The 20,917-nt window shown below is 45.3% G+C and overlaps 1 protein-coding gene across 11 annotated transcripts in view; it reads right to left on the reverse strand.

The window, feature by feature from the left end:
• patj (PATJ crumbs cell polarity complex component) overlaps window positions 1-20,917 on the reverse strand; it is an 87,961-nt gene that overhangs the window by 20,406 nt on the left and 46,638 nt on the right. For all 11 annotated transcript variants that reach the window (XM_026159716.1, XM_026159715.1, XM_026159721.1 and 8 more), the window contains 2 exons: window positions 3,365-3,561; window positions 3,134-3,225 (listed from right to left, as the gene is read on the reverse strand). In XM_026159716.1, the coding sequence (XP_026015501.1) occupies window positions 3,134-3,225; window positions 3,365-3,561 (289 nt within the window). The remainder of the gene's footprint in view (window positions 1-3,133; window positions 3,226-3,364; window positions 3,562-20,917) is intronic.

The raw sequence follows: 20,917 nt of genomic DNA on the forward strand, positions 1-20,917 counted from the left end.
TACACTATTGTGTATTTCACACGGAGAGATGCCAAACTGCCTTTCATTGTTCTTGTAACAGTGACAATAAAGAGCTATTCTATTCTATTCCTTATTGGAGAAGTAATCAGTAATTAGTTACTAATTACTTTTTTGAAGTAACTTGACCAACACTGGTAGTGTTACAGATATCTGTGAGTCAGCGCTGACCAGCATTTGTTACAGCTTCAGTCAGGTTTATCTGTTATGCTGCATTCGTCTTACACCAGCAGAAGAGAAGACTAACACTGACACAAACACTAAGTTGGAAACATCATCAGACTTCCTCTCAACAGTTTTGTGAATAATTACAAAAATAAAACAATGCAATGCTGCTAAATCAGGTGAAACGTATCAGTCAGGTTTCTGACGTCAGACGTCTCTGATGTCAGAAATCAATGATTCGATCAGGTCTCGTTAAACCTGTGAAGTCTGCGGGTTTTGATTGACCATCAGTCACACGTTTCCATCACTGTCTCAGGCCAACACTACAGCTGTCAGGAAGTGACAGACACCGGCGCCGGTGGATTGATGAGGACATCACAGACACATCAAAGTCAGCTGATTGTTGGTTGCTGCTTCCCTGGCTCAGTGAGCACTGATCTCCTGTTTTCCCTGTGATTTACTTGTTTCCATGCCGACACTGGGGTGCAGTGAACGACCAATCAGATGGGGTAAAGGAGATCTTTAGCAGTCTCACACTTCAGACTGACACCTTCATCCACCTCATATTGACCTGCTTTCTTTAATAAAAAGAAAATCAATTAAATAACTTTGAGATGCTCAGCAGTGAAATCTTAACTAAACATCAACCTGGTGGTTTGACCCCATCTAAATGATCAGTATGAGCAGCTTAATATTTCCTGTTTTTCTGCTACAGTTTCATGCAGAATTAGCCCCGTTATTAAAGTATGTTGCAGGGTGAGGCCCCATGAGACGCTTGCTTAGCTCCGATGTTTGTCTTTGTGAGTCTGTGTGATAAATCTGCCAATCATATAACAGTCAGGAAGTCTTAAAAGCAACATGATGCAGAAACCATGTAAATGTGATCTCATACAGAGAAAAACATCCGGAAGAGAAAATCCGCTGATCTACTGCAGCTCCCTCTCAGGAGGTCAGAGCTGCTTTGACCTGGTGGGCTGGTATGAGGCTATGGTGGTGTTGAAAGTGGGTTGGGATGAAGCTGCAGGGACACTGGGAGTGGGTTAGGATAATTCTGTGAGGATGTGAGAGCAGGTTGGGATGAAGCTGTGGGGATGCTGGGAGTGGGCTGGGAAGAAGCTGTGTGGACATGGCAGTGAGCTGGGATGCTGGGAGTGGTTGGAAGGAAGCTATGGGGGATGCTGGGAGTGGGCTGAGGTGTTGCTGTGGGGACGCTGGGTGTGGGCTGGGATTAAGCTGTGGGGTTGCTGGGAGTGGGCTGAGGTGTAGCTGTGGGGACGCTGGGTTTGGGGCTGGTATGAAGCAGTGGGAACAATGAGAGTGGGTTGGGATGTGAGCAGTCAATGAGCTGCGACTTTTGTCGTTCTGCGAATATCAAATCAAAGAGTGCATGAGAGCCTTACTCACAGATATACCCGCTAATCAGTAACCTCCAATCAAAATCTTCAAATTTCTCTCACCAAACCTGGAGAGAGGTACGGCCTGAAGCTCAGAGAAGGATTTCAACTTAAGTGTCTCTCATTCTGCTGTTTCTCTGATGGCTGAATTTAACTGATGAGTTAAATTAGAAGAGAACAGTGAGGACTTCATTCTTCACCTCTGCCTCTGACATCCTGTCGAAATGAGGGCTGCAGACAAAAAGTTGAATCCTATTTTTCCTTTTATCAAAGCTAACGTCTGCTTTTCACACTTTAATCAGCACAGATTGTTCATGTTTGAAGTCTGAGCACATTCACCTGAAACCATCTCCTCCCTTTCATCTCTCCTGTGCTGATAATTTGATCCACTTACAGCTCCGTCACGTCCCATATCAGGTGAAACTGAGTGACAATGTGGATAAACTCTCCTCAGAAAGAGGATGATAAGCGCGATGGTCTTCATCCTGTCAGGCTGAGGGTTTAAATCTGCGTGACGGAGTGCTAACCCGGCCCCATGAGCCAGGCTTTGGACTTAAACACACCCGCTTGCTTCAAAGCTGCTAATCACAAAAGATCATTTATGGATCTGCAGAGGAAGGAGGAGGAGGAACGAGGAGTATAATCTGCCCATCTCCTCCCTGGATCGTAAATGACTCCTCAGTGAGTGTGAAGGAGGCGTTTCACCGTCCCTGCTGTGGTAAAGCCTGAGCTCTGGGATGCTTTGAGCTTCATCTCCACAGCCTGGGAGTCATCCTCCACATCAGGAAGCAGCTTTTATTTTGAAGGGAATGCAGCTGTGTTTTCCTCAGACTCAGCTGAGCATGCTCAGTATGCATCAGCTGATGATGTGCTGCAGAGAATGCAGTGACAGGAAACAGAAACAGCTTGTTCTTCATGAGTTTCCTGCACAGACCTTCTCACTGACGCACAAGGTTATATTTTTGTGGATGAACGACAGCATCAGAGAATAACTATGATATTATTCACAATCAAGACACACAGCAATAGAACACGCTATACAGGATAAAAAAGGGGGCGGAGTCAGGAAGTGTTTAGGTCAGGAAACCGGGCAAAGGGTCTGATGCAGCTCACCAGACGGCTTTGCAAAGAAGTCTTTATTAATAATAATAATTCTTTAATAATTTTTAACAACTTAATGCACAAATATTGCTTTAATTATTTTAAAATGAAATATTATTACTGATATTTATTATTACTGTTTGTTTCAGCTGCTGTGAGATCAAATATTATTTAACTTAATTATATGAAATTTTAATTTTTTGTTTTTTGTTTTTTTATTGCTGTAACAGGAGGAAGAGACCACAGCTTGCTGAATCAGACACTGAAAGGTTTATTTGTAAAATGACTTTTTTTGTTGACTGAATAAAAATGTTACTTATTAGTGTTATTAAACTAACACTGGTAGCAGCACCAGTGTTAGTTTAATAACCAAAAGGTTCCATAACGCAGCAGGCCACTGTGTATGGAACCTTTTTTAAATGCTCAGACTTTCCCACCATGCACTGCAGTCCTACCTGAGCAGGATGAGCTTCACCTTGGAGGTGGCACTCTTAATGATGGCTGAGGCGTTCTGGTGGCTCCGCCCATAAAGAATCTGGTTGTTAATCTGAAATGCAGACAGAGGGGTGGAGACGAGTTACCAAATTCCTCACACATGATTAAAGTCATCTCTCATGAACGCCATGCTTTCACTCTCACTGTGGTTGATGTAATTTATGTAAAATGATAATCTGGACTCTTCTCACCTCCAGAAGCTCATCTCCAATCTGAATGCGCCCATCGCGGGCAGCCGGCCCCCCGGGATGGAGCCCGACCACGAAGATGCTGACGCGGGAGCGATCCCTGTTCCCCGCCAGGCTGAGGCCCAAACCCTGCCGTTCCTTCTCCAGCTCCACGCATAGCAGCTCCCCTCGCAGGTCTCCATAACGCTCACACCACCGCTCTGCAGCCCAGGGAAGAGGAGGAGAACCAGGAGAGGAGAACAACCAACATGAGAAATTATACACCTCTCACAAAAACACTTTTTAATCAGAGCACATCATCAAGTCACTTAAATTCCTGGATATTGATCTGATCAGGTAAGGATCAGAGGGGGGTGCAATAGAGGGGCAACAATGAGACGACCCCAAACCAGGAATGTTTTTAATTTTCCCCTCCTCGTCTTTTATGACTGCATTTGGCTAAGATCAGTGTCACTGCTGGTAGCATGAGGTAATACCAGGACCCTACAGAGGTTGCACAGGTAGTTCAACTCCTCCAGCGTGGAACATCAATACGTGCCACTGCCAGAAGGTTTGCTGTCTCCCAGCACAGTCTCAGGAACATGGAAGAGATTCCAGGAGAGCCGGACAGGGCCGTAGAAGGCCTTAACCCATCAGCAATACCGGAATCTGATCCTCTGTGCAAGGAGGGAGAGGACGAGCACTGGAAGGGCTACAAAAGGATCTCCAGCAGGTTGCTGGAGTGAACGTCTCTGAACAAGCAACCAGACACAGGCTTCATGAGGGTGGCCTGAGGGCCCGATGCCTTCTAGTGCGCTCACTGCACGGCACCGTGGACCTGACTGACATTTGTCATAGAATGCCCTGTGCTGTTCACAGATGAGAGCAGGTTCACCCTGAGCACATGTGATAGACGTGAAAGGGTCTGTAGAAGCTGTGGAGAACGTTATGCTGGTCTGGGGAGGCTTATCCATGGAGAGACACATAGACCTCTGCAGGTGAGGCAACAGCACCCTGACTGTCATCAGGTATGAGGATGAAATCCTTGGATGCACTCTCAGACCCTACGCTGGTGCATAATCTTTTTGAGCAGTTATATAAATGTGCCAAGTTAAAAGACAAAGAGTCCGAGCACTGATAGAGGTTTATGGCTGTATTTGTTGGGATTCCCAGGAAGCCACTTACATGTGAAAAATAATGCCTCAAATTCACTCAGTGATCAGGAGCCCGGTTTTCGGATTGGCTCATAGACAGGGAGGAGGAGATAAAATTAAAAGCATGAAGGGGGAGGTGAAGAGGAGAAAAATGTGAAAGAAAGTGAATAAGAAATCCAAAACACAAGAGCAGAAGGGGAGGAGAGAAGAAAGAAGAACAAAGAGGAGCATTTAAGATGTGAAGGAGAAGAGTAACGAGGTGAGGAGGTAATTATGAAACAGAGAGGAGGGAGGATGAGACGAGGAGAAAAGCAGAGACAAATCTGGTGTCAAACAAAAATCAGTTTAATGATCTGTGAAAGAAACAACAAACGGCGAGGGTGAGGAAACCTGCAGCTGAGACTAAACTCCTCCACTGTCAGCAAACGTGCCTTTAATTATTGCTCTTCGTACTTACTGACCTTTCCAGAATCAGTGGCCGCTTTGAAGATGTGAAGGGTTTTGTGTTTTTGGATTTAAAGGTCACTGCAGTTATCAGAGATAAACTGAAAACCAGTAAATCACTTCAAACTGGAGAATAACTGAAACCAGACTTGATTTCCAGGAGACATTCGACAAATTTTACATTTCAAATGTCACGTTCACAGAGTCTGCTGAGACAGCAAACCATCAGCGGCTTCCTGTGACACCAAAGAAAACGTAAAACATCTGCAGTTAAAACGTGACGTTTTTCTTTAGTTTTTACATGGAAGCACAAAACTGAAGACATTAAAACTAATTGTACAAGCTGCAAAGGGAGGTGACACTGAAGGAGAGACTGTCCAGGTTCAAATCATCAGAAAAGTTCATTCTAATTAGCTTCAGCGCAAAGAAGAGGAGGGAGGTGAGGATGAGGAGCCATGAGATGATGACAGCATTAAAGAGTGCAGACCGATGCCGTCTGCTCACAGGATCATTCAAAGAACATGACCGTCAGCTGTGCTGATGATCAGGCACTTTAGCTGAACCAGAGTCTGAAGAAACTGGTACGATCATTCACAAAATGCATTTTGGGTAAACTTTCAGAACTGGTTAAAGCAGGTGAAAGGTCATGCTTTACCTCAGCATTGACCTGAGAACAGTTTAACGTGCCGGGCTGCAGCCTGCTCCTGTTATAACACACGACAGGTGAGTTTAGTTGGTGTTTTGGTTCAGCCTGCCTCAGTTTGCTGCGAGCAGCCAGAGACACTGCGTATAAAGTTTGATTCACAGCCGAGCAAACTCGGTGAGGTCACGACCGCGTTGGTACTTACCGAAGCCACGCTGCCATGCCACGAAGGCAGAGAGTGCAGTATTTGTAATTTAATACATTTAAAATGATGATGTAAATGGGCCTCTGTCAGCATCAGAACCATGATCAGTGTCAGACTCGGAGATCAGTCCTGCAGCACTTTTTGTTTCCTTTTGTTTGCTCAGGTTCAAGCACCAAAACCTGCTTGTTGAGGGGGCAGGAGGTCAGACCCGTCCTGTGTTTGTGGCTCTGGGGCCCGAGGCAGCAGAAATTCTCTGAGACATGCCTGGAAACAAGTTGAGCGCTTGTTTTTAATCATCATGTTGCTGTCAGAGCACTTTCTGAGGAAAACAAGCTGCCACAAACGCCTCCTTTCCTCTGTGGCATCGACTCAAACGACCAGGTCAGATAAGATCTGATCGGAAGAAGCTGTCACACACTCAGCTACAAACGACTTAACACAACGCCATGAAGCTAAGCACGTCGAGAATCATAGGAAATATCTGAGATGGCAAACAGCCACCCCAAAATATCGTCCACAGCTGAATCACATTCATACATGGACCCGAGAAGAGCCCGCTCTCATCACTAGCTCCTCACACGCCACCTCAGGTACCTGAGGTCACTGCAGCTCCTCTGACATCCAGCAGAGGCAACAGTGAGTCAGGCTCCACAGACCTGATGTTAAAATGTCACAGCAGAAACAAACATGTTTACAGCCTGATACACAAATTGTGTGGTTTGGTATTAGGGGCGTGGCCTTTGCGAGTGACGGGTGGATGGTGACACAGGTAACTGTAGCTGCTACCTGTCTGCTAGCTTCACCTGAACGGGACCTCTGCACTGTGTTTGTGATTTTGGAGCTTTGTGAGCACCCCATCCTCTCACACAAATATGGTCACAGCCAAAATGCTAAAGCAGAGCGTCTGAATGTCTATTTACAGTCTATAGTTGCACACAGACTTTCCCTGCAGCGTTTCCATAAAACACTAAATATAAAAATAACTTTGCATTTGTCTGTGTGAAGCTGGAAAACAAAAATATCTACAGAAAACACACTACCATGCTATTAAAATCTCACACATACACACGCAAACACAGTTTAATCAAAGGCTAACAGTTTTCAGACGGGAGGCAGGTGTGTGTGTGTGTATTTAATGAGCTATTAATAGCTTTAATGTGACAGGTAACTGCAGGTGTTAATGCCTCTCGGGGTGAGGAGAGGTGGCTGAAGGACGGAGCGCCTCCATCACCGGCTGCTGCTCTGATGATGGAGGCGTGTCAGGAAGAGGAGCAGGCGCACCTTTTATTGTGTGTTTAATGTGAATTAAATTGTTGGGAGTGCTTCTCTTTGTCAGGATGACAGGATGTCTTGTTAAGCTCTCCTTCAGGAGGCTCAATGTGTTCAGCTGCCAGAAATCTATTAAAAATACATAAGGAGCTAAACTGCTGCCCTACACCCGCAGCACAGAAACCACCAAATGAATTAACCACTTCCACTCCGCTGCTCTGGCCACTCATTTGAAATGGTTTATCAAAGCAGCAGAATGCAGCTCAGAGTTTGGTGTTCAGACTCAGTTCATGGACTGCAGGTGCGTGGTGGTGGACGATGGGACAGCAGCTACGTGTCACAGACAGGACATTATCCAGATGATTAAATAGACTCAGAACCCTGACGGTGAGTTTGGGCTCCGCCTCATTTATGGTGGAAAGATTTTGCAGCAAAAATTGTCCAAAAGGTATAAAAGATTGAATCAAGTTCAGAAACCCAGCAGGTCAGCCTACTTAGCTGCTGCACATCTCCATTCCACTTTGCAACCCACCTTCACCCAGTGCCTCCTCTCATCACTGTCATATCTGTTATGGATGAGGCTCCACCCTCCTGCTGAGGTCACAGAAAAGTCAGTCTGCAGCTTTTAAACAACCAGCAAGAGAAAAATATCAGTTTTTAGTCTTTTCTTCATTATAAATTAAAGTAAAACAGTTTCTCACACTTCAGTGTTTTTAAAGAAGCTAGTTTTAGGCAGATGGAGTGGTTACCCAACATTTCAAAATATATCACACAGGTATTTAGATCTCCTTCTTCGGGTTTGGGAAAGAGTCGTCCATGAGTAATTGGGAGGAGCAGAGGCAGAATGCGGTGCTGCCCTCACCCATGGTTATTCGCTTTGGGTAAGGAAAGAAAGAACGAGGCATGGACTACAAGAAGCTCAGCTGCTTCTTCGTACTGAGCAGAGCCAGCAGAGGTGGTGCAGCGTCTAATCATGGCACCCTTCGGGGAGGAGGACTGGGAGGAGATAGACTGCGAAGTCATTGGAGAGATTTTATATCTCATCTGGGCTGAAAGCAGCTGAGGATCCCTCAGGAGGAGGCCAAGCACACTTTCAGGAAAAATCCATGTGGAATATGACACCATTCCCACCTCAGCTTCGGATAAAAACAAGAGGATGGGCAGGTGGGTGAATGTGACCTGCCGAAGTGGTCATCATTACTTCTACTGGAAAGTGAGCAGGAAGTTTATGCAGACCCTGAACTGCAGGTCATAAAAGCTTAAATGTAGATTTAAGGGTTTGTGTGCATACACACACACACACACACACACACACACACACACACACACACACACACACTCCAAGCCAAAAAACACACTGTGACTACAGGGGGCGCTGCAAAGACGGCGCACATGCATATCAATATATCAATGCAGCACACAGGCTGCCTTCAGCGTGATGGCACCAAGCACCGACTGTCACATAGGGCTGCTCAATTATGGCAAAAATGATAATCACGATTATTTTCACTGAAATTGAGATCTCGATTATTTGGCGATTTTTATTTAACAATAACAATGTATTGAATAATGACTTTAAAGATTGTCAAAAAATAATATAAAATAGTGTGCAAATACTGATAACAGTGCAAATGTTTGCAATATAAAAAATAAATGAAAAATGTAAACATCTATGTTTAGTAAACTTTGCTACGGTGTTGCTCTGTGGTGCAGCTACAACACCGTAGCAAAGTTTACACACTATGTCTACTTGATCCACGTCTGACTCCGTGAACCATAATGTTTCCACACCACTGAAGTTTTTTTTTTTACCTCTCTTTTCAACCAACAGCAGTCACTCTCCTCTCCAAATAACTTCTGCTTAGCTTTCCGACCTTCCCTCGGGTCCTCTTAATCAGCGGTCCCCAACCCCCGGGCCTCGGACCGGTACCGGTCCGTGAGTCGTTTGGTACCGGGCCGCGAGAGTTGAGGCTCAGGTGTGAAATGTATAGTTTTCAGGGTTTTTAAATCGGTTTTCAGCGTTATTTTGTTATTGTTTTTATCGTTTACTCGGTTTTCCTTGGTCTTTTCACGTGTGTTATGAATAAATTTTATTTTTTTCGGTACCGGTACTAGTTTTATTTTGTTGTATTTATCCGCGACACCTTAAAGGCCGGTCCATGAAAATATTGTCGGGCATAAACCGGTCCGTGGCGCAAAAAAGGTTGGAGACCGCTGCTCTTAATTGTTGTGACACATGTTCGAAATGCAGAGAGGTGCGCTCGATTTGCCACACGGAGCAGCGCGAGAGTAAAGCACAAGGGAGGGGCTAATAATCGGCTCAGTCATTTTTAATGATCGTTGAAAGCCCAGATCGTAATCGAGATTAAAATTCGATTAATTGAGCAGCCCTACTGTCACACACTGATGAACACTGTCGCTCTAGCCTGCAGCAGGTTCTCTCTCTCTCTCTCTCTCTCTCACACACAGCAGGATGGTGGCGTTCCCCTCAGTGTGGTATTCCACTTCATGAATGTTGCTCCAGTTTGTCTCTATCACTTTTCTTCAGAGCCTGCAACCTGGTTTTATTGGGTCCATGAGACCTGATTTTTGCCCCATTTTTTTAAACTTTTCATTCCGCCCTTCCTCTAACACTCTGTAGTCCTCAAGGACAGTTTAGTCCAGTTTAACGGCAGCAGTGGCTCAGGGACCGCCCCCGATGCGTTCATCAGAGTGTGAGGGCTGCACAAGGCGTAAAAAAGCAAATACAAGCTCAACATGATCCACATTACCATTCCTCTACAGCACTGTGGTCCAGTTTGTCTGCAGTGACCACACACACACACACACACAGCAGTGACAACCTGTCACACAAAATCCTCCGTGACGGGGTGTCAGATTCAAAATCTGAATCTGTGTGTGCTTCTAGCAAGGTGACATGTCACAGTAAATCAGTGCACACACACATTCTGAATTTGGTATCCCTTTACTGTGTGTGTGTGTCTGCTGTTTGGTTCAAATATTTCACATCATCCGTAAAACTAAAACCCAGCAGGCACACGACAGGACCTGACGCTGCTGAACAGACACGTGAGCCGAAGTAACAGGAAGACTTTGGTGTGATGACACAAGCCAACATTCGTGATACAGAAAAAACAGGCGTGCAGCAGCTGGATGATGAGAATGGAAATGCAGATGTGTGTGTGACCTTTGACTGAAAGAACAGTGGCTACTCTCAGCGCTGGAACAGTAGGAGAACATGTTGTCATACCGGCACGAGATAAATGCCTGAAAGATTTCAGCCCTATCCTGTAATCAAAAGCGGTCATGTGACCATTTCAGTCCAGCCCAGTCTTAAAAGGAGTTTCCAACAATAAGATAAAATGCTGAGGAATATCAGGAAAAGGCAGAAGTGAGTGTGTCTGCTGCTGCATATCACACAGTAAAGGCTCATGTGGATACATTTGTAATGTGTTACCTTGGCTCGCTCAAAGGTAAGTCAGTGTGGCACTGTGCCCATGCACACCACTCTCAGCCCACACGCTTCAATCAGGGGAGAATAACAAGACATGCACAACATTTATCCATCTTTACTTTAGTGCACAAACGTGAGTCCATAATAAAACCTGCAGGGAGGACAGCAAAGTGAACAGTGAAGCTCTACCACGTCAGAAATCCACTTCCTTCGGGTATTGGTTCGTTAATATCACAGATAGAAATGTGTCCGAAAACAGATCAAATGTAAATTATGCACATCTGAAGGTGTTACTGATGTCTGCATTTCACAGTAATCACGCCCAGGTGTTACAGGCACCCAAAGGAGCCCATCAAGACCCTGAGCTCCAATCCTCACAGCATCGCAGGTCGGCCACACCTTATTCCTCTCATTAGATTACTGTAACGCTTTGTATTTGTGCCTAAATGATGCAGCATTTTCCCGCCTACAGTAACAGTGCTCACAGTCTCAGAGTCACACCAGCCTGTTGCAGCACCAACTCAGTGCTGCACCCTGAGAGCCATCACAGCTCCATCCACACCTGAAAGCCTTTTAGAGCCAACCTGTACAACATTACGTCCTGTCAGTGTGTGTGTGTCTCCGTTTTCTTCTTCACTTATTTTTATTTTTTCCTTTCCTGTCATTTTAGGTTTTTTACAACTTCTGCGATGTCGATCGCAGCTGCAGAGATCAACTTTATTTTCTGGATGTCCGCATCTCACAGCCGGCTGCGAGTCGGATCTGCACACACACTACAGTAAATGAATTAACGTGTATCTGAGGGTGGAAACACTCCTCTTCTCCTTCAACACATACAACAGGTCAGCTAAATTAGACAAAGCGTGCGGGTCATGTGGAGGAGGTGTGTGCTGTATTGTGAAACGCTGCCTTCATTATTAGAACCTTTTTACAGCTGTCGAATCACTTTTATCCTCAAAGATGTCAGCAGCTGATCCGGAAGATGAACAATTAAATCGGAATCTCGTTAACTAATAATAACGTGTTAACGTTCAGCACTTTATCCCTCGGTGTCTACAAAGAGGTACTCAGCCAATCACATCTCAGTGTTCACTCCACAACAGCTGTTTGGACACGTAACAGCATCCGACCAATAACAGACTGATAGTGGTACCTGAACCTGCACCATTGTGCAGGAACAAGGTGACAGCAAGGTGAGACACAGTTACTGAACACACACACACACACACACACACACACACACACACACACACACACACACACACACAGAGACCACGTATATACACACACACACAGACACACACACACAGCCACACAGACCCACATATACACACAGCACTTCTGAAATATGACTTCCTGTTTCTGGGGATTATTTTAACTGAACCCAGTGATGGGGCTGATGAAGTGTGATGTGCTGCACTCTGGTTCGGCACCCACACCCAGATCTGGCAAAACGTCACTGGTAAGCTTCTTTAGCCTTTACGTGTTTGCCTAACCCAGTTTAATGTGCAAGAGTTTCTCAAGGCTGACAAACAGAAAATAAAGAAATTCAAATAAAGAACGAAATGAAAAACTGTGCGTTTTATTTCTGCACGTTAGAATCGTGTCTGTCTAACATATGAGCTGAAGTACAGCTTCTGTAGCTGAGCGACACTTAACACACCAATCAAACTAATGCCACCCAACCACACACACATCATTCACGTAGATTTCAGGTGAATCACCACCTGAATCCGTGAATGACACAAAGGAAATGATGTAGAGGTTTCCACCAAAGACAGAAACGTCAACATTCAGTCACATGCTCTATTTAACCTCACTGAGCTGTCTGAGTCTCTTGTGACTGCAGAGATCATAAAATCCAGCTGGGCTATAAGCAAACAAAGGACTGATAACTCTGTGCCAAACGCCATGATTAACTGGCACCACTTTAAAACGATGCACCTGAATTACCGATGCCCATCTGGTTAAAAGGCCTTTGCCTTGGCTTCATCACTTCCTCTGCTGACGTTGCAGGAAAGGACTCCATGTTAAATATGTTTCTGTGATCATTTATCATCGTTTTCTGTCCAAGCAGAAAATAAGTATCGTCTTAAACAGGGCTGTAGACTAATCTTTGCCATGGTTGTACTGGTGCGCCTAACTTAAGCACACCAGCACAAAAGTTAGGCGCACCCAAATTGTTCAACCGTATCGCTTAACACCGCAGTTTTACATGTGCACTTTTTTGGGGGAAAATTGATGTCCATACAGACAATATTGATTTGTAAATGATTAACTAACAATTTTGTGCTTGTGCTTAAAATGCGTTAGCACTCTTTGGCAATATTGTAGACAATATTAAACTTAATCATCACATCGGCCTCCTCTGACGACCTGTTTGCTGCTGCCTGCCGCTGTGGGGAGAGGGGACACTTGGGCAGTGCATTTATCACGACATATAATGTGTTTTCTGGATACATTGTGCTTTTTCAGCGTTCAGTGATTGATGGCTCCGTGTCAGAGCCTGGCTATGAATTTCAAATGGATCAGGCCTTAACTTAAAAAAAAAAAAAAAAAAGAGGTTATCAATCGTTCTTTTCATCTTTTCTCATTGCCCACGGTCAGTTATATCCACTTCTGTCGGTCCTAGGATATTCACAAGGCCTGTGTATCATCACTGATTTCTATAATCCACTTGATTCCGATTCACAAGGTCCAGATTCGATTCAATTTTGCCTCAGACAGTCAGAAATATTATAACTCTGATCATTTATCAGTACTGACACTTATGAGACTTTTTAGAAATGTGACCATCACAGCACATGCCGTTGTGTCAAAGTAACTGAGAATAAAATAAAATAAAAAACATAAAGGAGATTTTCCTGGCATGGATTTTCATAGCAGATAACCTTAAAAATATTCTGCATTTTTGCATATTTTTAAAAATTTTGAATTTCTTCAGTATTGAACAGCAGAAATTATTCTTTCTTGTCCGAGGTCATTTAAGTACAAAGAAAAGAAAGAAAGACAGCGGCCGCCAGCGCTGTAAACAACGGTAGACTGATGGGTAATAAGCAAATGAGTAATGCGGAAAACAGATGTTTGAGATGGGAAACTTTTCTTGAAGTACAGAGCGAGAGAGCTGTGCATGAAGTGTGATTTTATCGTGTTGGAAGCAAAACAGCAAAAGTAAGAAGGAATTAACGACGATATTTATCAAATGTGAAGCATAGTTTGGTTCTTCTTTTGCTGCTGGCCTAGTGAATTTTGGTTGAAGAGAGACAAAACCTGCAGCCCAGAATCTTGCGCAAAAAAGACGTAAAGACGATTCAGACACGACGAATCAGAATTAGTGAGCTTTTGGCTTTCAGCCCCGACGGTGTGTCCGTGTACGGGCCGTCGGGTGAGAAAGCCGAGAAAGAGAAAGCTGATCTGATGCGTCGGGTCCGCACTCTGTGTTTACGTCTTTGTGTGGAATCAGTTTACCTGACCTTATTTGCTGTTTGGTGGTTGTTGAAATAGTTTTGTGAGCTTTAACCTGAGATTCTGGCGTTTCTGGTAAAACACATTTATATTTAAAAGTCGATTCAGGATTTAATGAATCGATATCGCTTCATTCAAGCTACTCACCTGCACTTTCAACTGGACCACGGTTAATCAGAGAGGTCCCGCCCCTGGCTATCTCTGATTGGTTTAGACCATGATAGGGGCATAATGTGTGTCTTGACCACACGAAGAGTTTTGGTTGTTTTTTTTTTACTCAAAGTTTTTTTAGTCGTACTATTGAACATTTTGGTCGCACTCTAGAGCCCTGGTCTTAAATCTGTGCTGAGGATGTTCAAACTGTTCACTGTTTTTACACATCACAGACCTCTCCTGTCCCTGTCCATGATCAGCCAGCTGTCAATAAAGATAAAAAACCCAATAATACAAACTGCTGAGGCTCAGCTCCACCTGAACACTTCAAAGGTCTGGCATTAAAAGCAGGAAACGCCATCAGCTGATTTATTCCAGCGCCCTCTGGGACAGACAGACAGACAGGCGGCTGCTGCAGCTTCTCCTGGCTTTGATGCGTCACGCACGAGCAGGAGTGTGTTTGTGCTGATAATGGGCCAGTAACGGGATGTGTGCTGGAAACAGAGATACCTGCGTGAGGCTGAACTCAGGTGGAAAAGCTGCTGGAAACGAAGATGCACAAAGCCCGACTCCCTGCCAAGCTCCCGCGTTGTTCCTGAATCCACCTGACTGTGGACATGACAACATCCACAAAGAAAATGCTCTGCAGGCGCAGTGAGCTGCAGGAAGGACGCCACATTCATTAAAGTGCCTCCAGCAGTGGAATGAATGAAGGCTTTTAATGATCCTTCTCTCTGAGGTCTGCCTGACAGCATTACTATTCATTTTTCTCACCCTTAAGCCAAGCCCTTCAAGCTTTTCAGGATTCACAGACTTTAAATCTAAGTGGACGTTTTACAGTTTGGAGCTCCTATAAACAAAACTAAAAATGAATAATGCAGCTTCACGGATGGATAGCAACACACTGTTCTGACCAATTATCAAAGTCCAAACCTTAAACAGGAAGCCAAACCCTCTAGTGTCTAGCAGAGGCAGCAGTGAGTCAGTCCAAATCCCATGTTAAAACTTTAACATATCTAACCAGCTGTGTAGCTCTGCAGTTCTTAACGGTTTCATTCAATTCAATTTTATTTATATAGCACTTAATATCATGTGAGGTAAAGAACCTACAATCATACAGAGGAACCCCAACAATCAGACGCCCCTAAGCACTTGGCGACAGTGGGGAGGAAGAAACCTCCGGCAGAACCGGGCTCAGGTATGGATGGCCATCTCAGAGACAGGCTGGTATTTCCAGCTCCAACTACCAACCAGGCCCGACCCTGCTCAGCTTCTGAGACGAGATCAAGCGTGCACAGCCACACCAGCCTGAGCTAAAGTATCTGCTACCATTAACCGATTTTTTACACACAGAAAAAAGCAGTCTGATCAGGTTTGTGGTCTGTTCAGTCTAAATCAGAGTCCAGACCTGAGTTTGGCTTTTCTGAGAACAGCACAGCTTTAACGATGCACTCACAGTCTGCTTTTATTACATATAGTGAGCTTTATGCTGCCAGCTGTTCAAAAGCAGCCATGGGAGCCGTTGGCAACCATCAATTTGGCCGTCTTCTTTGAAACTTGCTGGCATTTGATGGCCTCTGGTTGGTGCTCTGCTGCTGGCCTCTGCCTGTGTGGACAGCTCTTTAACACTTTCCCTCAAACACCCTAACGACCTGTAAGAGTAAACGGGTCACATTTACATCAGATGTAGCTTTGAATCCTGTATATGACTTCCTCTATTGTCTGTTCGTGCTCATTAGAGACGGCTATCGAGTGGCTCTTTCCTAACAGCCATAGCCCGTCTGAATAAAACCATTAGGGACAATAATGCTGTGTCTTAAAACCAGCGGCCCTTTTAATGGCTTATAAAGCAGCACTGTCACCTCTAATGTCTGAGATGGGACGTTGAAAGCAGTTTAAGAAAGACACTAAAGCTGCAGAGAGCATCCTCCTTCAAGCTGTGTGCATCAGTGCTGCAGTAGCTCCTGGAGGTCACTGCAATGCAACAGCTCAGCCTGCTGCACACACACCGTCCCATTTTCATCACTTCAGGGGACATCACATCGACTTGCGTTCATTTCCTGCAGAATTACTCAACCTTTAAACCAGCTCATCCCCACAAAACGTAATGATTTAAAGTACAGCGACCAGTTTGTCTCTAAAAGGAAGTCCAGTCCCTACAGCATGAGCAATACAAGGGTGCATTAATCTGCCTGGACCAGTCCAGTTAGCAACAACACATCTCTGCTCAAAGACGATGATTTAAGGACAACACACAATCGAGGACGCATCCACACTGACACACAATTAAATATCACACACAGATCAGTGTGTGTGTCCGAGATGAGGCTGTGCACCGCTGCACGGCTCACATCGTCTTCTAACCTAAGCAGCACGGAGTGACTCAGTACCTCACATTCCAGCTAGCAGGACCCTGAAAAACAGGTAAAGCTAAATGGGACGCAGCCAACATTAACCTCATAAATTACAGCGACGCTGACAGCCCGGTTGCTCTGCTGAGAAAAAGGTCGATGGAGCACACGCTGTGAATGCAATTGGCTGCTCTGGAGCGCCTCTGTAAGCGAGACTGATGGTGGATTAAAGTTGGGTTGGTTTCTATTTTCCGTTAGTCTGTGTTATTGATTAACATCTCCTTTAACACCTGAGGTAGCTCCTTTCAGTAAATGAAGACATGCAGTTCAAAGACGATACCCCACAAAGCTTAGACTGCTTTCCCAGAGTTCTGAAAGCTCTCATTTCTATATTTTAGTTTATTTTTTTCTGTCACACATAATATTATAATATTTTACAGCCCACTGGCTCATATGGTGTAAAAGCAGACTCAGACCACTTTGGGGATGTGGCCGAGGGCCGGGAACAAAACACGAACCCCCGGCCGAGACCAGTTTCTCAGCAGAATGAGCCTCCTAAGATCCAGACGTGTGCATGTTATGTTAATCTGATGATTACATGTGGTACTGTGGTAGCCCTGAGATGGACTGGCACAAACCCAACCAGGTACTTTTGAGTCCCTAAACAAAACCAGCAAGACGAAGTCAAAGGGGGAAACAGAAGAGAAAACAACCATATACAGGACACAAACTGCAGTCTACGCCGACGCTACACTCCAGCCTCCTAACGTGGACGGACTGGTCGGTTATCTCAGCGGCTGGTGTTTCCACAGTTGGTGCATCAAGGTACTGATGCCAGCATGTGTGTAAAGCAGATCTGACAAAACGTCATTAAATTATATTCTTGCTGTCTTGACCGAGAACTGGATAAGCTATAAGTAGGAAGGTGGGTGGCTGGATGGATGGAACTATACTTTTCTAAGAGTCTTGTAGGAACACTACAGTGTTTTTATATTTGAATTAATTTCAGTTAAATTTCTACAGCGCCATTTGACATCAACAGTTGCCCCAACATGCTGTAAAATAAAAACAAAATAATATTAGAGGGAGTGCCCCATGAACAGCACCTGGTGATGGTGGGAAGGAAGAACTCCCTTTAACAAAACATGACTTCCACTAAAACCAGGATCGGGGAGCGGCAGCTATCTGGCACAACTGGTTGGGATGGTAGCGGATATATATATAATTTTTACTGGTGGTTTTGATAACAGCTAATAAAAAATAGAATAGATGCAATGAGATGGATAAAATGTAGGACACGTGATGAGATTAGATGAAACATGCAAAGCCAAAGTCATTCACAGCGCAAAATCTTATAAGGGCCTCTTTTAGCCCTCTGAGGTCTGAAGCAGGGACGATACTTTCTGCTTCCATGCGCCCGGAAGCAGAAAGTGACGTAGACTTCGTTATTGCACAGTTAGCGCTAAGATCTGGACGTTCATGTGCCTGTTGTGTTTGTCTCCAGCTGCTCGCTTCTACAGCAGCGTATAACTGAGGCTTAAGGAATCATCGAGGGATGACCTGATCTCCAAGCTCTGTGCTGATATTCACTCTTACACAAAACTAAAGTCCTTTCTGTTTTTCTTCACAAAATCAAGGCCAGGGTTGACAACAGTGATGACTTACACCTATCAGGGTCAAACAAATATTAGGTCCACTGTAAACACTGCCAGGTAAAGCTACTGTGGCATAAACGTCTAAAATGCCCAATGTCTTAGTTTGATTGGAAACAGCTGCCAAGCTAAGGAACATCTGGACAAAATACACTATATTGCCAAAAGTATTCACTCGCCCATCCAAATCCCTCATTCCAGGTGCTCCATCAGTTTCATGTCCACAGGTGTATAAAATGAGCATCTGAGCATGCAGACTGCTTCTACACACATTTGTAAAGAATAGCTCGCTCTCAGGAGCTCAGTGAGCTCCAGTGTGGTGCCGTGATAGGACACTAGGAATGTCCTCGCAACCAAATACTCCACAGTCAGCTGTTAATGGGATTATAACCAAGCGGAAGTGACTGGGAACGACACCATCTCAGCCACGAAGTGGTCGGCAACGTAAATCAGAGAGCGGGCTCAGTGGAAGCTGAGGATCATGGTGCACAGAGTTCACAGACTTTCTGCAGAGTCAACCGTTAAAGACATCCAAACTTCACGTGACTTCAGATTAACTTAAGAACAATGCGTGGAATGGGTTTCCATGACAAATGCATCCAAGCCTTACATCACCAAACAAACAGCAAAGCATTGGACGCAGTAAAGCAAAGCACATGCCACTGGACTCTAGAGCCGTGGAGACATGTTCTCCGGAGTGACCAATCACACGTCTCCGATGGTAAAATGGTAAATGGCCTGTATTTATATAGCGCTTTACTAGTCCCTAAGGACCCCAAAGCGCTTTACATATCCAGTCATCCACCCATTCACACACAGGTGATGGCAAGCTACATTGTAGTCACAGCCACCCTGGGGCGCACTGACAGAGGCGAGGCTGCCGGACACTGGTGCCACCGGGCCCTCTCACCACCACCAGTAGGCAACGGGTGAAGTGTCTTGCCCAAGGACACAACGACCGAGACTGTCCAAGCCGGGACTCGAACCGGCAACCTTCCGATTACAAGGCAAACTCCCAACTCGTGAGCCACGATCGGCCACGATGGACGAGTCTGGGTTTTTGGTTGCCAGGACAACGGTACTTGTCTGACTGCACTGTGCCAAGCGTAAAGTTTGGTGAAGGGGGACTATGGTGTGGGGTGTTTTCCAGGAGTTGGGCTCCACCCATTAGTTCCAGTGAAAGGAACGCTTCATGCTTCAGCATACTTTGGACACTTTCGTGTTCCCAACTTTTTGGGAACAATTTGGGGATGCCCCCTTCCTGGTGTGAAGAACTTGACTGACCTGCAGCAAAAATCCCCATAAACATTCTTAAATCTGCATGAAGGCTTGTCTGAAGAGCTGAAACTGTTACAGCTGCAAAGGGCCGACATCCTATTAAACTGTGTGGATTAAGAATGGGAGGTCAGTCAGTTTTGCACACTCTGAAGGCAGACAAGTGAACACTTTTGGCAGGATGGTGTACGCTGCCCTCTGCCTCCAGACCGAGCTCCACGCAGCAGAAACAGAATGCTTGCCGGGACAATCATGTGACCTGACATATGTGATGGATGCATTTATTATCATCGGTCATGGTGCAGCTCAGAGCCCCAATCTGTGGTCCTGATACTGATGCAGCACCACATGGGGAACCTGAGAGCGAGCCCATGCCCGTCACACATACACAGCAAAATACATCATAGGTAAAAGTGCTGCTGTCTCTCTCCCCTCTCTCTCCCTCTCTCTCTCACACACACACCAAAATAATGCAGCACACACATGATTTGTCTTTCCCCACCTGATTGTGTGCAGACACATGCACACAGGTTAAAGGTGACCCCTACTCGATATGTTGACGGGGATCAGGTAGGAAAGCAAACACACACACACGTAATGAGCCGTCTCATAACTCAGCTCTGACAGACGCTTGATAATCCACTAGAACACACACACACACACACACACACACACACACACACACACACACACACACACACAGTGAGAGCGCATACTAACCTGGAGGCAACATAGTCCATACTTCAGTCTTCACACGCAGAGATAAATCCACATGTACGGCAGAGAGTGTGTGTGTGTGTGTGTGCGCTGTCTCAGTTTCAGCTCTGCTGTGGTGCTCTGATCTCCAGAAAATGTGATGTGTGCGTGTGAGAGAGAGAGCTGGCTGCTGTGATGCTGAGGCTGAGAGCGACGTACAGCTCTGTTATACACTCAACCTCGATTACTCCCTTTCCTCATCCCCGGCTCTCCCTCTCCCTTCACCCTCCTCCTGCTGCTGCTCTACCTTTCCTTACCCCTCTCCCTCCCCCTCTCCTGTGCATTTTTCTCTCTGTCCCAATCCTTTTCTCCTCTTCGTTCTCCATTAGCACTCCTCCTGGTAAAAATGTTCATTGGTGCCTCGCACACATTTACGGTCACAGCCCTTCATTTACACTTGCTTCAGAAAGTAATCAGCCCAGTTCTATTTTTCATTTTTAATGATCGTTTCTACACAAACTGATCCCTGAGTAACTGGGATGGAAAACTGAACATTTTTTTAGAATGTTTTCATATTTCTTGAAACGCTGGCGTGGAGAAAGCAGCAGTCAGTTATAACCAGTCAGAACTATGAAGGACGGGCATCGGACCTTTTAATTGATGGTGTGAAGTGGACAGAGGCTGGACAGTGAAGTCAGCAGCTCATAGGCTGACACGCTGGCGGACCCTACAGCAAGAACCTGCCGCTGTCTCTCTTTGCTGCGATGAGAAGAGTTCAGCTGGTGCCTCAGATCAGTCCAGCTACTGCACCATGAA

This window comes from Astatotilapia calliptera, chromosome 23 (genome assembly GCF_900246225.1).
Source record: "Astatotilapia calliptera chromosome 23, fAstCal1.2, whole genome shotgun sequence".
NCBI lineage: Eukaryota > Metazoa > Chordata > Actinopteri > Cichliformes > Cichlidae > Astatotilapia > Astatotilapia calliptera.